Source organism: Anneissia japonica, unplaced genomic scaffold, assembly GCF_011630105.1.
Source record: "Anneissia japonica isolate Jap-2015-1 unplaced genomic scaffold, ASM1163010v1 scaffold287960_len3192837_cov198, whole genome shotgun sequence".
NCBI classification, from domain to species: domain Eukaryota; kingdom Metazoa; phylum Echinodermata; class Crinoidea; order Comatulida; family Comatulidae; genus Anneissia; species Anneissia japonica.
The window spans coordinates 460,097-482,173 of NW_022712725.1; the positions used below are offsets into that span (position 1 = coordinate 460,097).

A 22,077-nucleotide genomic window follows, 5' to 3' on the forward strand; every position below is an offset into this window, starting at 1 on the left:
TTTATTCATTACAGACAAATTGTATGACTTTACTGTACATACTACAAAATGCTGTTTCAAATTATACTGTAGTACTCAGTAATAGCCCTACCAATTGTAATATTCTATATTAGTCTATGTGCATCAATTCCTTGTACTGTATATGAAATAAATAATAGCCCTACCCATTATATTCCATACTAGTCTACTATGCATTAATTCCATACACAACTGTATGATATAAAAGGGAAGACTAGATTCGTCACACAGTGTAATAACAGTTAACAATGTTAACCGTTTACATTTACTTTTTTCACAGCCATTTCTTTCACAAAAACCATATGGCTGTCTTTGGCAGATTTGCATCTTTGAGAAACCATTTTCATTAATATGAATAATGAAATTTGAAAGTAATGTTCCATGTTTATTTATATATTTTTTTATTTTTTTATTTATTATTCTTTTTTAGATAATTTTTAGTTATTTACATGTAATCTCAGATTGGACTCTTTATCAAGTACTATACTTCCTTCCCGAGTTAGAAGTGCCCTGAAGATATTATGGCAGGATCAACATTAACAATAAACTAAAGGAGTAAAATCTACAACATGCACTGACTGTGCACTTAACATAAAAAAAATAAAACAAAACCATAAAAAACAAAATCAAATAACTTTACATTTATGCATAATATTGAGCTAACAATGATAAAATTCTGTATAACCAATTTAATATCAACGATGCAGAGAGAGCCCTCTAGCCAACTACAGCTTAAGCTCTGTCCACACTATCAGTATCAAATTTTATTTGATAAAAAACTGTTGTGTGCCTATAGTTATGAAGTGCCTATATATGGTCATGAAGTGCCTATATATGGTCATGATATGCCTATATATGGTCATGATGTGCCTATATATGGTCATGATGTGCCTATATATGGCATGATATGCCTATATATGGTCATGATGTGATGTCATCATGACCATATTTAGTCATGTCACATGTTTTTGTCAAATAAAATTTGATATGCTGGACAGGACTTTACTGTAAACCTAAACCTACCTTTGTGTTTCCTGGGATGCACTGATGTAACGGCATGCCAATCAAGGGAGGGCAATGTTCGCCTTCCCTGCGACCCTTGATAGAATCCTCAGGTTTTCGACCCTCAACTATGAGCATTCCAAGGTCGGCAAATAATTCATTTGGATCTGGCTCTCCTTCCTCCATTTTTATCTGATTACAAACAAAATATGACAAAAAATAATCAATAACTAAAAGTAAAATCCTTAATATTTCATCAAACAACATTCGACATTATGTTTATCTTACAAACTTGTAGCTTGAGCATTAATCACAATGGCAATCAAAAACACTTATTCAACTTTACTAATGATACCAAAGATTTTTATATTTAAGGTTTATCACTATAAATCAACTTTTAACTAATTTATTATACCTAAGAATTAACACTGGAATAAAAACTAAATTATTTTGTACTTTGACATAAAATATGACAATAAATAATTATGTTTGGTTTTAAACAGCAACATTTACTAGGTATATAGTATTGGGTAAATGTAGGAAAACACAACACAACGCAAGGAAATATGCACAGCAGGGTAATTCTAACTTGGCCCCCTTACCTTTTAAGGTTTGGAGAACAACAGTCATTGCGAAATTGCTTTCATTTACTATTATACAAGATTAAGTACGTAGCATATAAACTTGTGTAATTGTATGACAGTAAATGGAACATTAATCAACATAAATAATAATACTCAATATTTAATGAGTCAGTCTTACAAGTAGGTTAGGATTTTGTTTGTTAATATTTGAAGATACAGACCTAATTCAAGTTGTATTTTACTTCACAAATAGATAGAATTTCAGTTACAACTACTGTACTAAAGTTAAGTGTGGACTTTTCTGAACAGATCATTTTGTAAGAAAATTACAAAAAACTAATATACCAAACAAACTATGTTAATGTCGGCCTGCTTATTTAAATTAATGCATTACAAATATTATGATCAGACATCAAAGTGTGGTTGACCTTTGGTAGTTGGTAAATAGGTCAGTAATACTTGGGATTGGGGCTTGAAAGATTGAGTTAATCTTGTATGAAAAATTATTTTGTAGCATGTGACCTAAGTTTATGATTTATATCTCATCTTATTCCTTATGTAGGATCCTATAAGATCAGTGATTTATTAATCAAATAAATAAGGGTATAGTATGGCATTTACGATGTTTTCTTTCAGATTCCATTGTCATCCATAATAGGGTTCAGCTGGGCCTGGAGAAAAAATATCAGGAGATATCCTCATATCACAAACAACTCATAATTAACAATTATTTCATTTTTGATATGGAAAAAAATTGTTGACTTGAAAGAAAATTTAGTGTGATTAGGTGGCTAGTTATACTTTTGCACATGACTAAACCAACATGATTCATCAACAAAAGGATCTACCGGTACCTATGCAATTACAATAGGTATTGCATCATTACCTGCTAAACAATGACAGCAAAGGTGGTTATCATCCAAGTACAAAATACAGTCTACTCCTACTATCTACATGCTATCATTTCAATTGTTATTTCACTATGTGCTTGCTTAGAGGAACTCCGGAGCTATTTAATTTTCCATTTATTCACATTTATTCATTTAACATGTAATAAAATACTTGATGTAATTTAGCATTTGTTTGTAGCTAAAAACCAAGGCCTATCTCTTTTTACTGTAAGCATCAAAAACATTCTGTACTGCAATGTTTCAGGACAAAGCCTCAGTAAAATGTACTCAAAATCGGCATTCCTTTATTAGGTTTGGTGGTGGTGGGGTAGGGAGGGGAGGGGGAGCCTGCCCACAACGAATGGCCTATAGACCTTGCCATATCTGATATCGATGTGGCCAAACTAACGTATAGCTTTGGAAGCACTATTATTGCAACAAGTCAGTTACTAATTTGGTTAAACCTAGTCGCCATGACACATTTTAAATCGTGGCACAGAACGATAAATACATAACAGTACAATATTTCAAACACTTTGGTAGTAACATCAATCACATCATCATTTTCTACTGAGGCACATAAAGCCAGTTTCCTATTTCTCTACAGTGTTTTCAGTGCAATCGTTGTACTGCGTGGCAGTCCCCGACACAATGAAGAAGGTTCCCTGATTCGACCGACCAATCAGCACCACCGAAAGCTGTCGGCAATACCGTGTAGTAACTGTATGGAAACCAAGTTGCAGAGTAAAGATATTACCGGAAAAAAAAGCGAGCATACACACTGTGTGTAGTATGGTGGTACTATAACTTTAATTATTTTATGTTTTACTAATTGGGGATAGAAGCTCTTCACAAAAACTAATGTACATACAGACAAATGATATGTGTGGTCAAAAGACTCAATTTTCTCCTAATATGCGAAACAACTTAGTAGAATGTAATATAAGTAAAAGATCTGTTTGGTGCCAAGTGTCTAGACTCTGTTTCACATTTCATACAGTATTTTCCACAATAGGAAATGACTACAGTTAATGAATTCAGTTGCATTAGAAGTAGGTATATGGCAGCAGACTAAATTAGGCAGGCTGTTTGACTAGGAATGCCAGCCTAAGCAGAGGAAGCCAAATTTAACAAGCAATAATATACACAAGCCATAACATTGGCAGTTTCTTTACTGTAGGTTATTTGAAAGGTCAGAACATAATTAACTACAGTACCTTAATATCATAAATAATGTACTATATTAACATTCACCTGGTGGACTGATGTACCATGTCATCAGGAATCAATATTTCAAACTATACTCATTCATCTTCAGGAATTCCTCAAGACAAATATATTAGAATATATAATCAATTAAATAATTGTTGTACACCACAAAGTGTGCGAGTGTTGAGAATATCTCAATGTTTTGCATAGATTGTTCTATTCATCTTTAGGAGCTAATGTGGAGAACCATTACTTTAAGATGGATGAAAAATGTAGCCTGATGCTGACTGGTGGAAACTAGGGTAGAGCCTAAAGCTTTATTGGTAAAACAATTATAGAACTGTGGTGACATATCCCTTTTTACTAGTTTTCAGGAACTACTGTATATCAACATTCACAGGCATGCAATATGGAAGTTCTCCATTCATCAAAACAGAAGTATTAAAGCATGCAAACAAGTTGGCGATCAATAGAAATACCCCAGTTGCAGTTGTACTTAGCTTTTTAGATTATTACATACTTTCCTAGCCAATCAAATGTGTTTTACGGATGTGTGGTCCTGAAACCACCACCAGTGTCATAATACAAGCTATCAGGTCCAATGCGGCCTGAGTTTGTTCGGCAAGCCTGCTCATGACTGACACTGCGCATCTTAAACTGCAGTGGCGGACCATTCCTATCATTTCAGACTATTTCTACCCCTCTTGTTATACTCCCACACTTTTGGAGTCTTAGGAGGTCGGCTTTACCCACCAGAACCAGAATACAGTAGCATGTACAGGTCCATGAGGTATACTCATCTTGGGCCCATCTGCAACACCCAATTATGGTTATTCTTTTCTTTAATGCTTTTTCCTATTCTGATTCCTTACACTCTGGATGGACTCTTGATGAATGGAAAAAGTTAGAAAAAGAGATGGAGAAACTATAAAATAAATCCAATAGTAATTGGTGGCATACGGTAGTCAAATGAAGCAAGAAACAGATCTATGGATGCAGCATGTATACTTTATAATAAGGCTTTCACTACCGCAGTGAACTGACAATAGCTGCTGACTTTAAACACAATGTTATGTGTTACAAATGATTTTATGGAGTGCAATTTTAAGTAGTTACTTTTCGCATAACGAACAGTAGTACTGTAATGTGAATTTTTACATTCTATGTATTTTCAAGTGTTTATGTTAATTTTGTACTGTATATTCAGTACCCTGAATATCTTCTACATATAAAATGTAAATTTGACGGCTTACAGTCACATTTAAAATGAGCATGCATGTGAAATGTTTCACATGAAAAGAAAACTGGGTTAATGTAATGACTGAATGGAAGAAAAATTATTCACAACACATTCTATTAATGTTCTACTTTAGAATTACATTTTTCCTAAACTGGTTGGGATCATTTGATCATGAAGTCATATTTTTACGGTAACATGTGTTGTAATTCCACATTCACAATGAAATTAAGGGGCGTTTATTTGATTATATGTATCCATTTTACACAACAAAAAAACCCTCCTTGAAGAATACCCAGGGGTGTTTATTTGAATAAATATGGTATTTAAGTAGCAAATTCTTGATGAATTTAACATTTGTATTGTTAATTATTGAATTGAAAATTAACATTCATCAAACACTAAAAACACACACTATGACTTGCACCTTGAGGCTGGCCTGAGCTATTGGGCCACAAAAGGAAGAAAAATTTAAATGTCAAATGGTTTTAAAGAAACTAATAAGGATACAATAGAAGGGATACTACAAGAATGTGAACCTTGTGGAAAGGAAGTGAATAATTACAAAATGCATTTTAAGTGCATGGAGAGCAGTTCGCTACTTCAGAAAAATATACTTTGTTATTATCAGTCCACTTTTAGGTATTAGCACCGCCCTATAAATAACCTTTGAGTTACTTTTATCCCACTTGGAAATATGTTATCTTTCGACATGGCGTCCAGAAGGAAGAAGCGAGGCAGACCAGGGACAACACATGAAGAAGAACAATCAAACAACAAAAAAGAAAAACAGCAGAGGGTGGTAAAAGGAAGACAGTAGAGGAATAAAATGGAAAACTAGGACAGAAGGCAATGTCACAGTCTTAGGTGCCACATGGGACAAAAGGGATTTCAGTGAGGTGACACACAGGGTAGTTCCATTTTATTCTAAAATTTGGAATTAAAAAGAATGTTTAATGTGAACAATATTAATTTACATTTTAAGACCATGTAAATAGATCTTATGAATGATACATACATTTGTCTGTCTAGGCCACCTCTGCACAATATACTGATGATATTAGCACTTGTCTAACCAACAGAACTAGGACCTTCTTGTACTGGTAACCTCTTCAATCGCTTCATAAAAAGGTTTTCTCGTTGGTATTGATAAGCCTGCATTGGCCACTCTCTGAATTGATCAAAATAAACTGTGGATATAAGAGAGAATTACAGTATAAGATTCAATTATGAAATTATACAAGAAATCTGCATCACTACATTATTCATGTCCCAAGGTAGTCTAACTGAAACGATAACATTTATGCTATAAACAATCAGCAAAGTAACAATTAAACTGTCAAACTACATATCAAATAGTCATTGTCAGCAACATAAAACTTATTCTTTTCTTCATAATACCTTTAATATCAAGTGAACAGAATCCAATCCTCAAAAGTATAAACAAAGGATTACAAGATAAAAAAAAATGGCCAGGTTTTATGACTTTTCTCAATCACATGAGCATTTCATGCAATCTCAACAGCACTGGTATATAATTAAGGAGATTTTAGTATATCTTTTGTTCATGAGTTGAGTGGATGACTAGAAACCACAAGCCCTGCTGGCCTGAGTTGTACTAAAGTTCATTGTTCATGACTCATAAACCATTTACCAGGTTGGAAACTTATTTACTGTTGTAATTCCAACAAAAATGAATGTGCTATATAAATGCACTGGTACTACTATATAGCCATATCCTTAATTATCATTCCTAAAATCATACTCAATATTCTATAGTAATCACCATCATGCTTTATATTAATCTATTTACTTCAGCTATTTAATTAAATTTGAATCTTTCTTAATTACTGTTTGTTTCATTTCTTAATCAAATATTTGTATTAATTAAAAATCATAGTTAATTATTCATGAAATCTCCCACGGTTTATGTTGATTGATTGTCTACGATCTATGAACATTTTGAATACAAACAAGTGTCAATTTTTTTTAGCCTCATTAGACAATAAATATTCAACCACCCCATTGGGTACGTATGCATTCCGCTTGGGAGAAAAACAGAGATGTAAGTAAACGTCCTGACCTAGCAATACAATATTGTTTGTACCAGCTGCAAAAGCATTGATCTATCTTGGCTTGGTAGTGTCATAAGCATACAAAATACAAATGATAATCTGTGGTTTATGCATACTGTATGGGCCTGTCAGCCTTACAGTAAGTTGCATTGTACAATGTGCCTATTGTTATAGATTCTATTCTATTCAAATATATATGATCCAATACATTGAAGCATCTGCAATTATCCAGCCTACTAGACTAGATTTGGGCAATTTCATGGTAGCGGAATCACTATTTTGCTGAACTTTTTAACTTTAACCTAATGTCATATTTACACTCCATTCTAATTCTTGGAATAATTATCATATTTACATAACTATGGAATCCATCTATAATTTCTACCCTAGTTTTTTTTAAAAAACCTATCACAATTTTGATATAATATCAAAAAATATGTATGGTAGCGGAAAGACAAAAAAAATACCCTCTATTTTTACCACTCCACATTTTACTAAAACCCTCTGATTTATGAAAGTGATTTAAAAATTGAATACATCTCAGTTTATCATAATTTAGTGTAGTATTGAATGCAAAACATTGATTTTTAAAAATGTTTATAGTTTTGGAGATATTTATAAAAATATAAGACCATGTCTGGTAGCGGAATCACAGTAGCGGAATGACCATTGATAAAAGTGCATCTGAAATTAATATTTATGAAGAACCTTCTTGACTAATGACAAAACATCTGAGAGGGACCCAAGTAACAATTGATGGAGAAATACTTTCTCACTTTATCTTGGTATTGTTAGCTGATCACAACTATCATTCCTTTGGAGCCATCAGGGAAGAATATTTCTGTACAAGCATAGCAGCATCGCATACCACCAAGGAAAAATTAACTACTGTACAGTATGGGCAATGCTGTAATATCTTACATCTATTACAGCTTGAAGTCCCATAGCCATATTATTACATTACACTTCATTTTTTAATTGTTTATTTAAAATCTAATTTTTATTCATTAATAATAGTAACAGATTAATTTTCAATTACCATATATTTCATATTTGTATAATCCTGAAGGTCCAAAATCATTAGCACATACTAAATGATTCACCTTACAAATTAAATATGGGTCACTAGTCACCACAACTGATACCCATCTAAACCTCACAACACAATCCATAATATTAATAATCAGTATTTATAGTGCTATGTCATCTACATAACAGTGCTTATTATAATGGCCTAGTAATTGGATACATAGACAGCCAATGTACTTCATGCTCCTTTGCTCCCTGGTAGCTTCCCAATCAAGCAGTTAATTCAGCACCGGATCAATTTCATTCCAATTCATTCATATTTTGCCAGGTGCCCATAGTGGAGCAGAGATGTGAATTTTTTTGGTCAAGTCGTGCACTTTTAAAAAGAAGCATGAAACTTTGCCCTAGAGGTTTTTTTTTTGATATGCAGTGATTTCAAAAATCACAGGGACCACAATGTCACACCAACAGTTCCCGCCGAAAACCATAATTTTGGCAGTTTAAAAGCTCAAAGTGGGCACATTACCATGATCTTGGTGTCAGCTATGTTTTTTTTTAGTTCAAAAGATCTGCTACAGTGTCTTTTGCAAGTACATGTGATAACCCTTTTTTCAGCAAATTTCTGAAACCACCACTGTCAGGGATTAAAGTGACCAGCCACAATGCTGCATCCCAAACTTCATACAAAACAATCAGTCATGAGTACAAATCTGAGGTGTGGCTACACTGCACCAGCAAAACAATAGCTATACATTTTCACCCAGGATCATTAAACTTCAAAATCACACACACCCTGATCCTACAGATCAAAATATTATCATGATATTATCTATGCTCTCCCTGCTGTCAAATAATGTATGAATCAATGATGTTGAAGGTAGTCAAATTTTCAGTACAAAATTCCTACATTGCTACAACAGCACAAAAATCTAGACTTCCATTTTCATTATTTACATCCTAGTCAATGGACTTAATGTCTGTATACTCAGCTTGTTGGGATTACAGTACAGTATTCTGTAATTTTGCAGCCGAGTAATCATTGCATTGGCTTCTAACCTATCATGTATGCAATACTCATGAGTTGAGAGAGACAACAGAGATATAAAGTGTCTACCAATAGGGCACTTGATGCAAAAATAAACAGGATTTGAAACCTTGAGCTCAAGGTTAAGAGTCTAAGCTGTAATTCCTGTAGGCCTACATTACAGTGTATCATAAAGAAAATATATTACCATAATTCTCACTTGTAAGACAAGGCTTAAAATAGCAAATTATGATCGAAAAATAGTGGGTGGTCTTATATGTGCAACACATAAACATTTTTTATTTTTAAATAATGTTCATCTTATGTGGATTGTCTGTAACACGCGAATTTATTACTGAAATGAATCTACTGTTATGCATTAACGCAATTAATGCAGGAAAATAAGATTTTGATGAACATTTAGAAGTCCATTAAATGGTACTACTTGCCAGCTAGATGCGGTATCAAGACCTTAAAGCACAGCAAAACCAGGAATACCGACAATGAAACAGGGGAGCCTGTCTTATATGCCCGACACGCAAAAATCATCCAAAAATCTTATCTAACACGGGGGTTGTCTTACAACCATGATTAATAAAGAAATAATCAAGTATAATTATTTGTTTAGTATTAATTTCATTCAATGAAAGTAATAACAATAACATTTAACAACAAATATTCAAAAAGAACACAGATGCCAAAAAAAAAACCTTGTAAAAACTATGAATAATTCACAAAATAAAGCAGACGTTTATGCAATATTATAGTAATATTATTATTCCTGCATTTATACTTACAAGGCAGGAACACCCCCACCATGAAGTCAACACAGTGTTATGTCAACTATTCCACACCTGCACACCTCACAGCATATCAAATATCTTAATGCCAAATGAAACATGAATATAACACTCAGATCCATTCTCAAACTCATCTGCTAGGCCATCGTAAAAATTTTGTTATCGTCCTTGCATGGGATTACATTTTTTTAGTAAGAAGAGTAAACATGAAGAAAAATATGTCTTGAATGTACATACACATGATGACATATCATTTGGCAAATGCGTAGCAAACACTTTATATGCACATTCTCATCGGTAATGCATGTACTCAGTCCTATCTTTTTCTAGTGAGTTAATGATAATTCTTCTGTTATCTTAGCTGAATATGTACTATATAACTAGGAGTGGGGGAGTAGTTCAGTTGTTAAAAACAGGGAGTCTTATACCTCCCTGTTAAGAATTCTTGCCTTCTATTCCCAGTGTTCTTTGTTCAATTCCTGCAGAAACGTTAGAATTACTGTACTATACTGTATTTATTCTTACTGCATGCTCTAATTGACAGTTAGCATGTAGCAAAATGAAGTATTCTCCTTTGGTTTTTTTTCGTTTTTACTTCTTTAATATTTTGTCTGATTATATAATGATGGAAGAAATCGATGTTTGGTGGTTAAGGTGCTTACTGTGTAATTCAGGATTCTGGTTTCATTTCATGTACTATTCCAGTATACTTTATTTATGCCTGTTCTTTAATAGTCAATTAAAACAGTTAAGAACCAAACTACCATATAAAGAAAAACAAAACTGAATCTACAGAAATAACTAACTTAATCTCTGTAAGGCATTCCAGAGTTTGTATAGGTGATGATGCATACAAAAGTATCCAGATCCAGGCAAAGCTTTAACTGGTAATCCATATTTTTCATCATATCTTATGAGAGCTGAAAACATGTCTTTTCTGTGACCCCTCCTGCTTCCTATTCTGACAAGAGTACAAAATATAGTCATTCAAGGTTTTCATCATTTTTAAAAGAATGCATTCAGAGACTTTTTTCTCTGACCTCCTACTTATACGTAGTACAACATTTTAAGATCACCACCATTTTTTTCTAACTCAAATAAGCATACACACACTGTTAACGCCCGCTCTCAGCATATGATTTCTAGGCGGATTACTGTAAGCCTCATTTCCTTAAATCACTAGTGTTTTCAGTGTAATAATTTCAGTCCCCGACGCAATTGCGAAGGTTCCACGAATTGACCGACTAATGAGCATCACTGAAAGCTGTCGCCAATTAGTGTGTAGCGATTGTATGGAAACCAATCTCTATAGTACACAATTTCTAGCAATGGTGAAAAAAGACACTAATATAAGAGTCAAATTTCATACATCAGCTTATTTTTTGTATCCCATAGTAGTTCTGGTGGCTTAAGTATTTTGTTAATTATTAAAATAATTAATTAGTATTTAACAAACATCAGAAATCAACAGAAACAACATGAAGGACACAGACTAAAAACAATAGCTTTCTTTGAAGCTACTATAGTAGTACACTCATATTTGGCAAAGGGATAATAATTAATTTGTGATTGATAGTGAAAATCTCCACAAAAATATTTGTTTTTGCCGTTGTATTTTCTTCTTTCAACATAATTTGAATAATATTATATTTATACCAACGACTTTGTAAAAATCTGCTGTCCTGATCTTGAATATGATCTAGTGTACTGACATACAATTAATCTAGAGTAATCCAGTGTGCTCAACATTAAAGACAATATTTAACAATCGATTTTTCAGACTAAATAATAATATTCATGTCATACTACAGTAATTCAGACAGACCTACTACATGGAACCAGTTCTGTAATTTGTATTGAAGTACTAACTGTCAAACAGCGCTGCACTGAGTTTCCAAAAATGCTAAAGCGCTATGACACATTTTCTTAATTATTTAAGGTATTGTTATAATTATATGTCAATCTTTAATTATGTAGATTATTGTTTATTGTACTCTACATGTCATGAGTGGAAAGGTTGTTGAGGTAAATCCATAACCCACAGACAGGAACAATATTAGGGATGAGGTGTATCTACAATAATATCAAACTTTATTGATTTTACAATAGATTAGGCAATGATTCATAGTTATTTAATCAAATTATTATAATTAGGAATGTAACCAATATCATTATTAGTTAACCTACATTTGTTGCCATTGTTGTAATGTTAAAGGTACAGTTAAAGGTAACTATATTCTTTGGCAACATACACAATTAGTATGTTTACAGTACCATTATTATACATCACAACATGTAGCTTACAAAATATTATCAATTAAAAAAAAAAGAGAAGATTAGCAAGACAGCCGACTCCAGATGCTAATAATGCCAACTTTCACATACTGTACTAATCATAGAATGAACATTTTGAATTCAGGTAATTGCTAGATTTATTACTGTAGGCTATAAAATTTAATTTTGTATATTCAAATGTAATTACAATATTTGTTGCTTTCTATTTTTGATATACACTGTATATTTGATGCTGCTATCCTTTTTATTTCCAGTTTTAACTTTTGCATTTGTATTTTTATTCAGGCATAGTAGTGAATTTTTAAATTTTGTATTTGTGTAGTGCAAGTTACAGTAAGAGGAAAAGGGCAAATTGTTCTTTACACCCACACACTAAATCCGCCACTACAGACAAGCTATTGCCTTTTTTTACTGTCCCTTTTTCACAATGTTTTGGTGGCTAAATAAATATTGAAATAAAATTCAATAAGAACAGTAAATCCACATCAACACTATCATCATTACACTTTAGTCTATTACTAATGTATCTTAATTATTAAGATATGTATATATTACAGGTATCACACACCATGCTAAATCATTCAAAACATTTTAAGAGAGAAATTACACCATGTACAATCTTACCTGAATCACTAAAAAATTAATCGCGGTGATGTATTTCTGAAAAAAATTTGAAGATAACAAATCCACTAAATCAAATGAAAATAAAATCCAGCTGGAAAACTTGTCAAAAGTAGGCCTTTGCTTGCCAGGTTGCTCATAACACTACTGAAGATGAACGTACAGTAGTTGCACCATTTTGACTGTGCAGCGATATGTATAATGGATGATCTGATAGGTTTTTATTTTGCAGTAGACAACTAAAGCAGAGCTACACACATGAGTACAGCAAAGCAACGGACAGTAGAGTAGAATGAAAGCAAATCTATTTTTTTTTACAATTGAATATAGGCCTAACTATGAAAAGTGAAAGACACCAAGCTGCATAGAAACCCTGACCTATAAACAGTGCATTTCAACACATTGATTTTGGTATGATGATCAATTTGACAACTGAACAATACAACACGTCTAATGCAGGGGAAATAGGTGAAAATAACAATTTACGCTTAAGCAGGCATTACACATAATTAGCATTGTTCTTCAGCATTCATTCAATAATTACTGAATAAACCTACAGTGCTGTCATATCCTCATTTGAAAAAATTGTTTGCTCCTAAAAAAAACTAATTTTTTGGTTAATTTTATTAAGTCAGGTCTACGAAAGCCTTCGTATCTAATGTACTGTGCTTAGAGCAAACAATTGACACTATTATCTTCAATTTCTAAATATAATATATAAAGTAGACCCCCTATCAAGGGGACACATTCAGGACCAATAAGTGTCCCCTAATAGTGACCTCTGAATAGGAATTGACCATGATGTTAACAGATATTTTCTCTTGCTTTAATGGCCAAAAAACTGTCACCTTATTGGGATATCCTCTCAATAGGGATTCCCCCTTAAAATATTGGTGTCATATAAATTACTGTAGATGTTTACAATACTGTATAAAAGTCTATGAAAATTGTTAGGATTGCCAAGAAATTTTGCACTTTATAAGCATGGTAGAAGTTTAACTTAGGTGTTATTGTAAATTTTCTCATCGAAGTTGATCTAATCTACAAGTCCTCCAATACTGTAAGTCTAATGAAATTAAATCTATAAAAAACCATTGCCATTTTGAAAACTTTCTAAGAATTTTTAGTTCAGCTCTAGTTAATAATAATAATAGTTGTAACTAAAAGATTGTACTGTACCACTGAGGAACATCGGCATTCAGAGACACAGTGTAAGGCCGGCAAAGCTTATGCTAAGCAAAAGCAAATCCGATGCTTAACATACCAAATTGTTCACCCACATCACTTTGATTAGCACTAGTAGCAGTAGCATAAAAATACTTGCAGATGATGGAAGACTTCTGACGTGATACAAACAAATATATGATAGCACATGTACAATACTAATAATGTACCTTCAATGTTTTCCAGGCTGAAACAATCAGTGATGTGGGCACCCAATGTGAGGGTAAAAGTGACGTGATAGTTGCAGGATAGAGTTAGTCCAAACCCAGAACACCTGCCCCTAGTATAGCCCAGTATTCGGTGGTAAAGTCATGGTATCGGTATTTTATAGGCCCGTGGCAAGGGGGAATAATTTCATGGTTTGGGCAAACCCCCTTTTCTAGTAAATACCCTATTTTCTGGTGAAACCCACCTTTCCCCCCCCCCCTCCCCTTGGATTTCCCGAATGAGTCCTCATTGGTCAGGGATACTGAAAGAACTACCTGTATAGACTACTGTAAGATGATATGATGCATACTACTGTAAAGGACCTAGATTGCAATTTGACCTAATTATGATCAATTTCCAAAATAATAATATGTGTAAATTATAATTGCTTTCTATTTACAGCTGATAACTTCTGGTGATAGAAAGCATTACAGTACCTGATGATCACACCTTGTTCTGAGGAGGAACAACTTAGTCTGGAAACCAAGCTCTGACCTACTCACAACCCAGACATATAGTCTATGGGGACCCTGTCAAAAGGTAAATGGTCTAGTTTAGTTAAGAAGTTATATTGTAACTATATGTACTATGGATTCGGAGTTTCCACTAAATATTATATTGGTGTCCTTTTCTCATTTCTCAATAATTAAACAAATATTTATAATTTATTTTTTGAGTAGACATTGTTATCAATAAAAAAATAACTAATTTGATAATTTAATATAGTTTTTCAAATCTATTAGAATTAGTATCACTATAATTTATTTATCTAACTTAATTTTATTCATATTCATACAAATCAACAGTAAATCATTGCAACAGGCTGGTATAAATATTGCACATCATTATTAATTAACTATAAATAGATAAACATTCACCAACTAGCATTATAAACAGAAAACAAGAAGAAAACATATAATTTGCAAAGCAAAGTTACTTTTAAAGTGTTGAAAATCTAAAAAAGGTCAATATTGTTTGTAATATTAAGAGAATTATATTATATTGGAAGCCCAGAAATAACTAAAAGTAGGGACAAATACGAAAAAAAAAAAAGGATTTCCTATAGCATAAAAATGACAAAAGAGACACTGATTCACAATAAAATATCTGATCTATCATGACTGGTCAATATACGAAAAGCTACAATACATAGTATTTTGATTATGGTATAAAAATCCAGAATGAATATTATTAAAGGAGGTATGCTGGTAAGTGACTACAGAAGCAAGAACCTCAAACATTGTATTTAGTAAACAAATTGACATATGGACACAGATTTTTACCTCTTAAAAACCTATTCATTGTGTGGTATAAAATAAATGGATTAGGCCAAAAAAAAAAAATACTTGTTTAGCGTCACACCCTCAGAAATTTTCAGGGGCGGGGAGGGGCGGATTTTTTTTTTTTTTTTGCTGACTTAGGCCTAGCCTAGGCCCTAATGTGTAGGCTTCTTAGGCCTAGAGATTTCAAAAACTGCATTGGTGCCAAGCCAAATTTTTTACAAAGGCTATAACAGACACTAAAATTTTACATAAAAGATTTGATTGTACAATATTTATTTTAATAAGCATTGTGGTTCCGTAGGCAAACTGCTGCAGTGCTAGGCTAGGCTTATGCCAGGTGGGCCTAGCCATACTTACTACTAGCTAGGGGTCTAGGCCTAGTTAGGTAGTACTTAGGCTAGGCCTAAAACATCTGCCAATTAAAGCGTAGGTCGTAACCTATTATTTTTCTTCATAGTACTTTATTATTATCATATTTAAAACATTGTTTATTATCTAAAAAGAACCATAAATATAATAAAAACATGTACGCCTACGATCAAATTGTCCGCGATTTCTGTCAACAAGCACAATGTGTGAGGGAATCTATTTTTTTCTGCAGAAAAAGAAAACACACTTGGTGGCGCACTTAACATCTTGTTCCCTGTGCTGAAGATGAAAAAAACTATTGTTTTTCCTCTATTAATCAGCATTTTTTAGTCGATTTTCAGCACTTTTTAACCAAAAAAAAAAAAAAAAAATGAGAGGCGGATAGAAAATCAGGGTCGGGCGGTGACGCTAAACAAGTATATTTTTTTTTTGGCCTTAGTTCGATACTTGAAAACAATAAGTAACCAACAAACAAGGGCTAGTTTCATGTACTGAGATTTAAATATAGCCCATGAAAAAGTCTTTAAAAATAATAAAATTAACATAAAGAAATCAACATTCTACTATACAAAAGGGAAGTTTATCCAATCTAAACTCTGAATCTATTCTGAAACCATCCAATAAAACTAGCTCTTTATTTTACAGACAAAACAAAACAGAAAATGTTGCATGTCATCTGAAAGGCATAATGCTATATGAAAAACCATGCTATGTTCTTGTTATAAATTGGAAATCTGTCATGCAGGACAAATTATAATATTTCTGCATGCGACATGAGTATATTGGGTTTAACAATGTTTCTTGTCTAAGTAGTCAATCCACTCTAAAATAGCCACCAGATGATAGCTTACATGTGTTTGATAGAAAAAAAATATTACAAAAGTCTATCAAGCCAGTAAATCTCACTATCATATAGCTTTTTTTCAGAGAAACTTTTGAAATGAAAGACACATCGTCTTTTAGTTTAAAAGACTGCTCTGATCCGTTTCTATCACCAAAAACAGAAGATTCTAAAATAGTACAGGTACAATATGTTTCTATAATATTAGGAGGCCTGTGTATGTAGAAGATAATGTAGTCTTTTCAGAGGAACAAAATGTGATTAAGATTAAGAGGTAAAAATTAATCCTGATATTGATTCTAGACCTGATATACTAACACAATTCATTTGAATATGCTAATTAGTACATTGCGCAATTTGAGGTAAGGAAGTTAGACATGGAAGAGTGTATTTAGAATATTTGAGTCTATAATATAATAGTTAATAAAGGTTGCATAACAAGGTCAAATGAATACAAATGTATAACAGCTTGAATTGAAGAACATGGCCTAAATTAAAGCACTGACCTTTGACCTGTCAATGATACAGTATGATGTGGCAATATTAGTTATTACCAAATAAGGAAAAACAAACTGCAGTAAATTTATATTATTAGGTTTTATCACTATAGTAGAAAGACAATGGTCAAAGATAATTGAAATAATAAGATCTACAATATAAAGAATGTGTCTCTATGTTAACAATCTGTAAGGTTATCATACACAAAGAAACAAAATAAAAGTATTAATACACAATAGTAGTTTACTCCATAATAAGGAATGCATAAAATAACTAGCCACATTTAAACGATCAATCACAAAAATATATATTCTGAAACACTGGGAAGTTTAATTTAATATCATACTTGCTGTGACAGATGGGATACTTATAAAATGAGGCTAGAGCATTTTATTAATCATGGGAATACAAATATGAGTAGCATCAATCACTCTGTTTTTCTTTTTTTCATATTGATAGCATAATACTCACAAATTATAGGAGGAACTATATAACAAAACATAAAACTAAAACTGGTTCAATGCAATAATTATCCTTATATTTTCACAGAAGAACTTCTATGAAGAAAATGCATGCTCCATAAACAAGGCTTTACAGAGTCGCATTATTGTTTTGGATAAGAAAATATTCATGCTTTTTAAAGATTTAAACCAGTGTTGGCTTGGAAATGGAAGGCAGGCACCATAACCATCAAGCTATAGCTCCAGTCCATTCTATTCCACACAAAATGATACATGAAATTTGGAATGCCATTTATATCCCATTATGGAGGTAGTCAAACTATAGATACATAAATTATTAGGTCTCCAATATTCCATTGATAAATAGGCTGCTTACCCTGCTCAATCTAACCATACCATTACAGTAAATAAAATGACAATAGGTTGTTTTTTAACACTTGACTTGGTCCGTTCCATAAGGAAACTGTCACTGTGTAGAATTTTAGGTGGGTGTGCTAAATAGCCAACCCTAACTGTTTTCACTATGAACTTACTGATACAACTTATGGTTAGGTTAATAAACCATTACTACAGTAAGTGTTATACAAGCAAGAGGTGCGTCAAGAATTCATTTCACAATACGATAAAAAACCTAAAGGTTCATGATTCAAGCTGGGTATGAATTATTGTACAAACACAATCTGCTAAAAAGTTGTAAGCAGAGAGTGGCATCAAAATACTTTAATTGGGATGACAAAGGATGGATGTAAGGCCAAAAAAAAAAAAAATGTTTGTGTTGGCCACGCCCGACCAACCCAAATTGGCGGCGCCAGCAGTGGCCCAGCAGAGGAACATGAACTCCTGCTGGAGAATAAGCTGATTATTTCATCAGGGAACACTGCTTTCAAAAAGAAATTTAGAAAAGAGTTTTCAGTCTGAGTTCCATCCAGGCATTAAGGTGTGCCGATTCTTACAATTCGCTCCAAAAAGTGTGGGGGTTGATGTGAATTTGGACTCTTGTCGGAATATTTTACCTTTCGTTAGGAATTTCTGGTGCCGTTACTGGATGGATTGTCAACAAATTGTAAACAATTTGATTAGAATAGAAGCACAAAATTCTCTAATTTTTTACTCAAGATTTAATTAAAATTTTAAGTTATAAATGATGTTACATACAAGTCACAATAATACATTCTTAAATTATATTGGCCATAGGCCTATCCTGTTTTTCCCTAATGACATCTCTAAGGTAGTGGTCTTGGTTCATGGGAAGCTGTGAAATTTGAATGAGCCTACTGTAAACCCAATGTTATTGATAGTTTATTTTGCATTTTTTAATTATATTTTACTGATGATACCACCTTGTTTCAATTTTAAGTTAAAATTATCAATAGTACAAATACTGTATCTATTCATAATGGTAAATTCATTTTCCAGAAAAAATTCTTCTCATAAAAAATTATCTTAACTGCATACAATGTACACTACTGGATAAAAAAATGTTTGTAGTCAAAAAACTTATAGTCAACCATGTTGGTTGATACAATTTTTTTCAAACAAAGGATTAAAAAAAACTTATTTATTGAATTGTATATTGAAATAACTATATTTTACCTCCACTACAGTATTATTTTCTATTTAACCTTATATTCTATAATAAATATTCAACACTTGTGAACCAACAAAGACATTAATTAAATTTCCTGTTTCCAATGTAAGGGAAATGGTTTGGGTGCGGTGGTACAGTGTCTTGTGACTTGTCATGTCATCAACTCACATAAAGAAAGGGGTGTTTACTACATGAGTAGAGACAATTACCGGTACACAAATAATTTACTCAAACAGTATATATAAAATGATTATCTATTATTATCAAACAGTAATATACAGAGGAGGACCATCCACAACTTACATTGGACATATTTGCCAAATAAACAATACCAACCGTCCTCCCTACTGTATCCGCCTGTCATCCTGAAAAAAGATTCTATTTAACATTCACATTTCAGCAAAAAAAATGTGTATTTCATGGACAAAACGGCAATAAACCGAAACGACAATAAGTCAAAACGGCAGTGACCAAAACGGTAAAAAACCAAAACAGCAACACTTTTTGACCAGAACGTCAATAGACCAAAACGGCAATAAGCCAAAACGGCAAGACCAAAACGATGCTAAACAATTTATGCCATAAAAGTAAAAACGTGAAAAAATAAAATAATTATAAACATGAAAGTGTACTACGAATAAATACGGTAAAAATGAGGCTAAATAGAAGCAGCAATAATATCATTAAGTGACATGTGTATCTTGTCACAATGGGATAACCCTTATAAAAGCACCCTATTTAGTTAAGTGGTTTAATCCTAAGATATCGTCCCCATGGTAACAGGACCATCCAGGACCTAATTTGCATTATGCTAACTGTTCCTTTGTCTCACATCATATGAGCACAGTTACCAAGATAATTTCATGAGGACAAGAGCATACAATATTCATTACCTAGTTTAACAGCTTTTGTATTACTCTGGCTGGGGGTTATTCTTTTCGAAATGCGCCTTCTGTAATAAAAGAACCGGACACCGTCAATGAGTCTTCGTGTTATGATTGATTCCGAATGTCACAATTAACAATAATATTATTAACAACAATAATAATAACAATAATAATAATAACAATAATAATAATAGTCATACGAATTCAATATAAAAAAGTTTGGGGGAAACAATATAAAAGCAGCAAAACATTTAAACAAATAAAACTTCCAATACAGACAAAATGAAGCTAAACAATTTATGTCATAAAAGTAAAAAAATGCGAAATAATAATAATAATAATAATAACCATTAAAAGTGGAAAAAAGAGCCCATGGCAATATCGATTTGCCTATCGGGACAATTTCAAAACGATTCATAAAACGATAACTGCGGCCTGGCCTGCTGGCGCTTGCTAGTCTTGGCATTGATTTCACTCCTTTGCCATTTTGGTCTATTCCGTTTTGGTACTTATCATTGCCATTTTGGTCTGTTGCCGTTTTGGTACTGTCATTGGCGTTTTGGTTCATTGCCGTTTTGACCTGCTACCGAAAGAATACTAATTCCCTTCTGTCAATTGGTCTTCCCACGGAAGTAAAACTAACCCATTGCCCCAACCCCAAAGAGTCATCTTGATCAGTAGCCCACAGACTTTACAATGGCAATGCTTAGGCCTAGGCTAGGCCTAGAGTAGTCTAGTACTAATACTACTAATAAGCCTAGGGGCCTAGGCCTAGGCCCTAAGCTAGGCTAGGCCTATATGTCTATATTTATGAATGTTTTTTTTTCATCACAAAAATGCTTACTACTTGTTGGACGGAAGATGTAATACAGTATATGAATTCTTGATATGAGAATTATAGCATAGGGGGCTACCAACAGCAAAAAAGTACAATATAAATATCGTAAATATGGATATTTAACATAAGACTTTGCAATATTGAGGCTGGCCTTGATGATCCACCAAATCAAAAACATACCAGACGACAGTTTATTCAGTCCGCCCAAATCGGAGTCCAGTGGAAGTGCCTTCTCTATTATTTTATAAAATAACAGCTAAATACATTAAGGCGGAGATAATATGTTGACTTACATAACTTGATTTGAGTATCTGCAAACTGTCGGGTATATTTGTAGAGGTTTTGAGACTAAATGGTCATTCAAAATAGGTGAAACATTGACTGTTGAATACTATTTCGATAAAGTTGACAACTGGATACAGCAACTGTTTTCGTTCTGTTATGGTACGTAGCGGTCACGTGACATCCAGCTGATTAGGGTCATGATTCAGGTCAAAATACTTTTAAGCCAACCAAAGCGTGCAAAGAGCGTGAATGTTGATATAACAATCAATATTCATTAGAAGGCGTGTCTTACACATGAGGGCACCCTTGCAAAAACCGCTGTACTGTGTTAGTTGGACATGTTCACGCGAGAGAATTTACGGCACACGTACTTTACCTACAAAATATTAATTAAACAACATATAATAACCCTACTAAGTAGGTTAATTTTTTACAGGGGAACCTGTTCAGTAGAAAATCTACTGCTGTTTTCCACAGGGCCCAGTACAAAAAAAGGACAAGAATCCGCATTCACAAACACAAGTAATAGGCATACAGAAACCGAATACAGTAAAATCTAGCCCCACCCCCTTTAAAAAAAGAGAGAAAGAAAGATAGATAGATAGATAGATAGATAGATAGATAGATAGATAGATAGATAGATAGATAGATAGATAGATAGATAGATAGATAGATAGATAGATAGATAGATAGATAGATAGATAGATAGATAGATAGATAGATAGATAGATAGATAGATAGATAGATAGATAGATAGATAGATAGATAGATAGATAGATAGATAGATAGATAGATAGATAGATAGATAGATA

The 22,077-nt window shown here is 32.9% G+C and overlaps 1 protein-coding gene across 2 annotated transcripts in view; it reads right to left on the minus strand.

The window, feature by feature from the left end:
* Positions 1-21,437, minus strand: part of LOC117108030 (protein FAM214A-like) — a 34,024-nt gene extending 12,587 nt beyond the window's left edge. The window contains exons 1-4 of one of the 2 annotated variants that reach the window (XM_033249872.1): positions 21,274-21,436; positions 20,149-20,207; positions 5,959-6,130; positions 1,042-1,212 (exon numbers count right to left, since the gene is read on the minus strand). In XM_033249872.1, the coding sequence (XP_033105763.1) occupies positions 1,042-1,206 (165 nt within the window). In that variant the 5' untranslated portion in view covers positions 1,207-1,212; positions 5,959-6,130; positions 20,149-20,207; positions 21,274-21,436. Of the gene's footprint in view, positions 1-1,041; positions 1,213-5,958; positions 6,131-20,148; positions 20,208-21,273 lie in introns of both variants that reach the window. The other variant, XM_033249873.1, reaches the window with a different exon arrangement.
* Between the last annotated feature and the right edge of the window lie 640 nt (positions 21,438-22,077).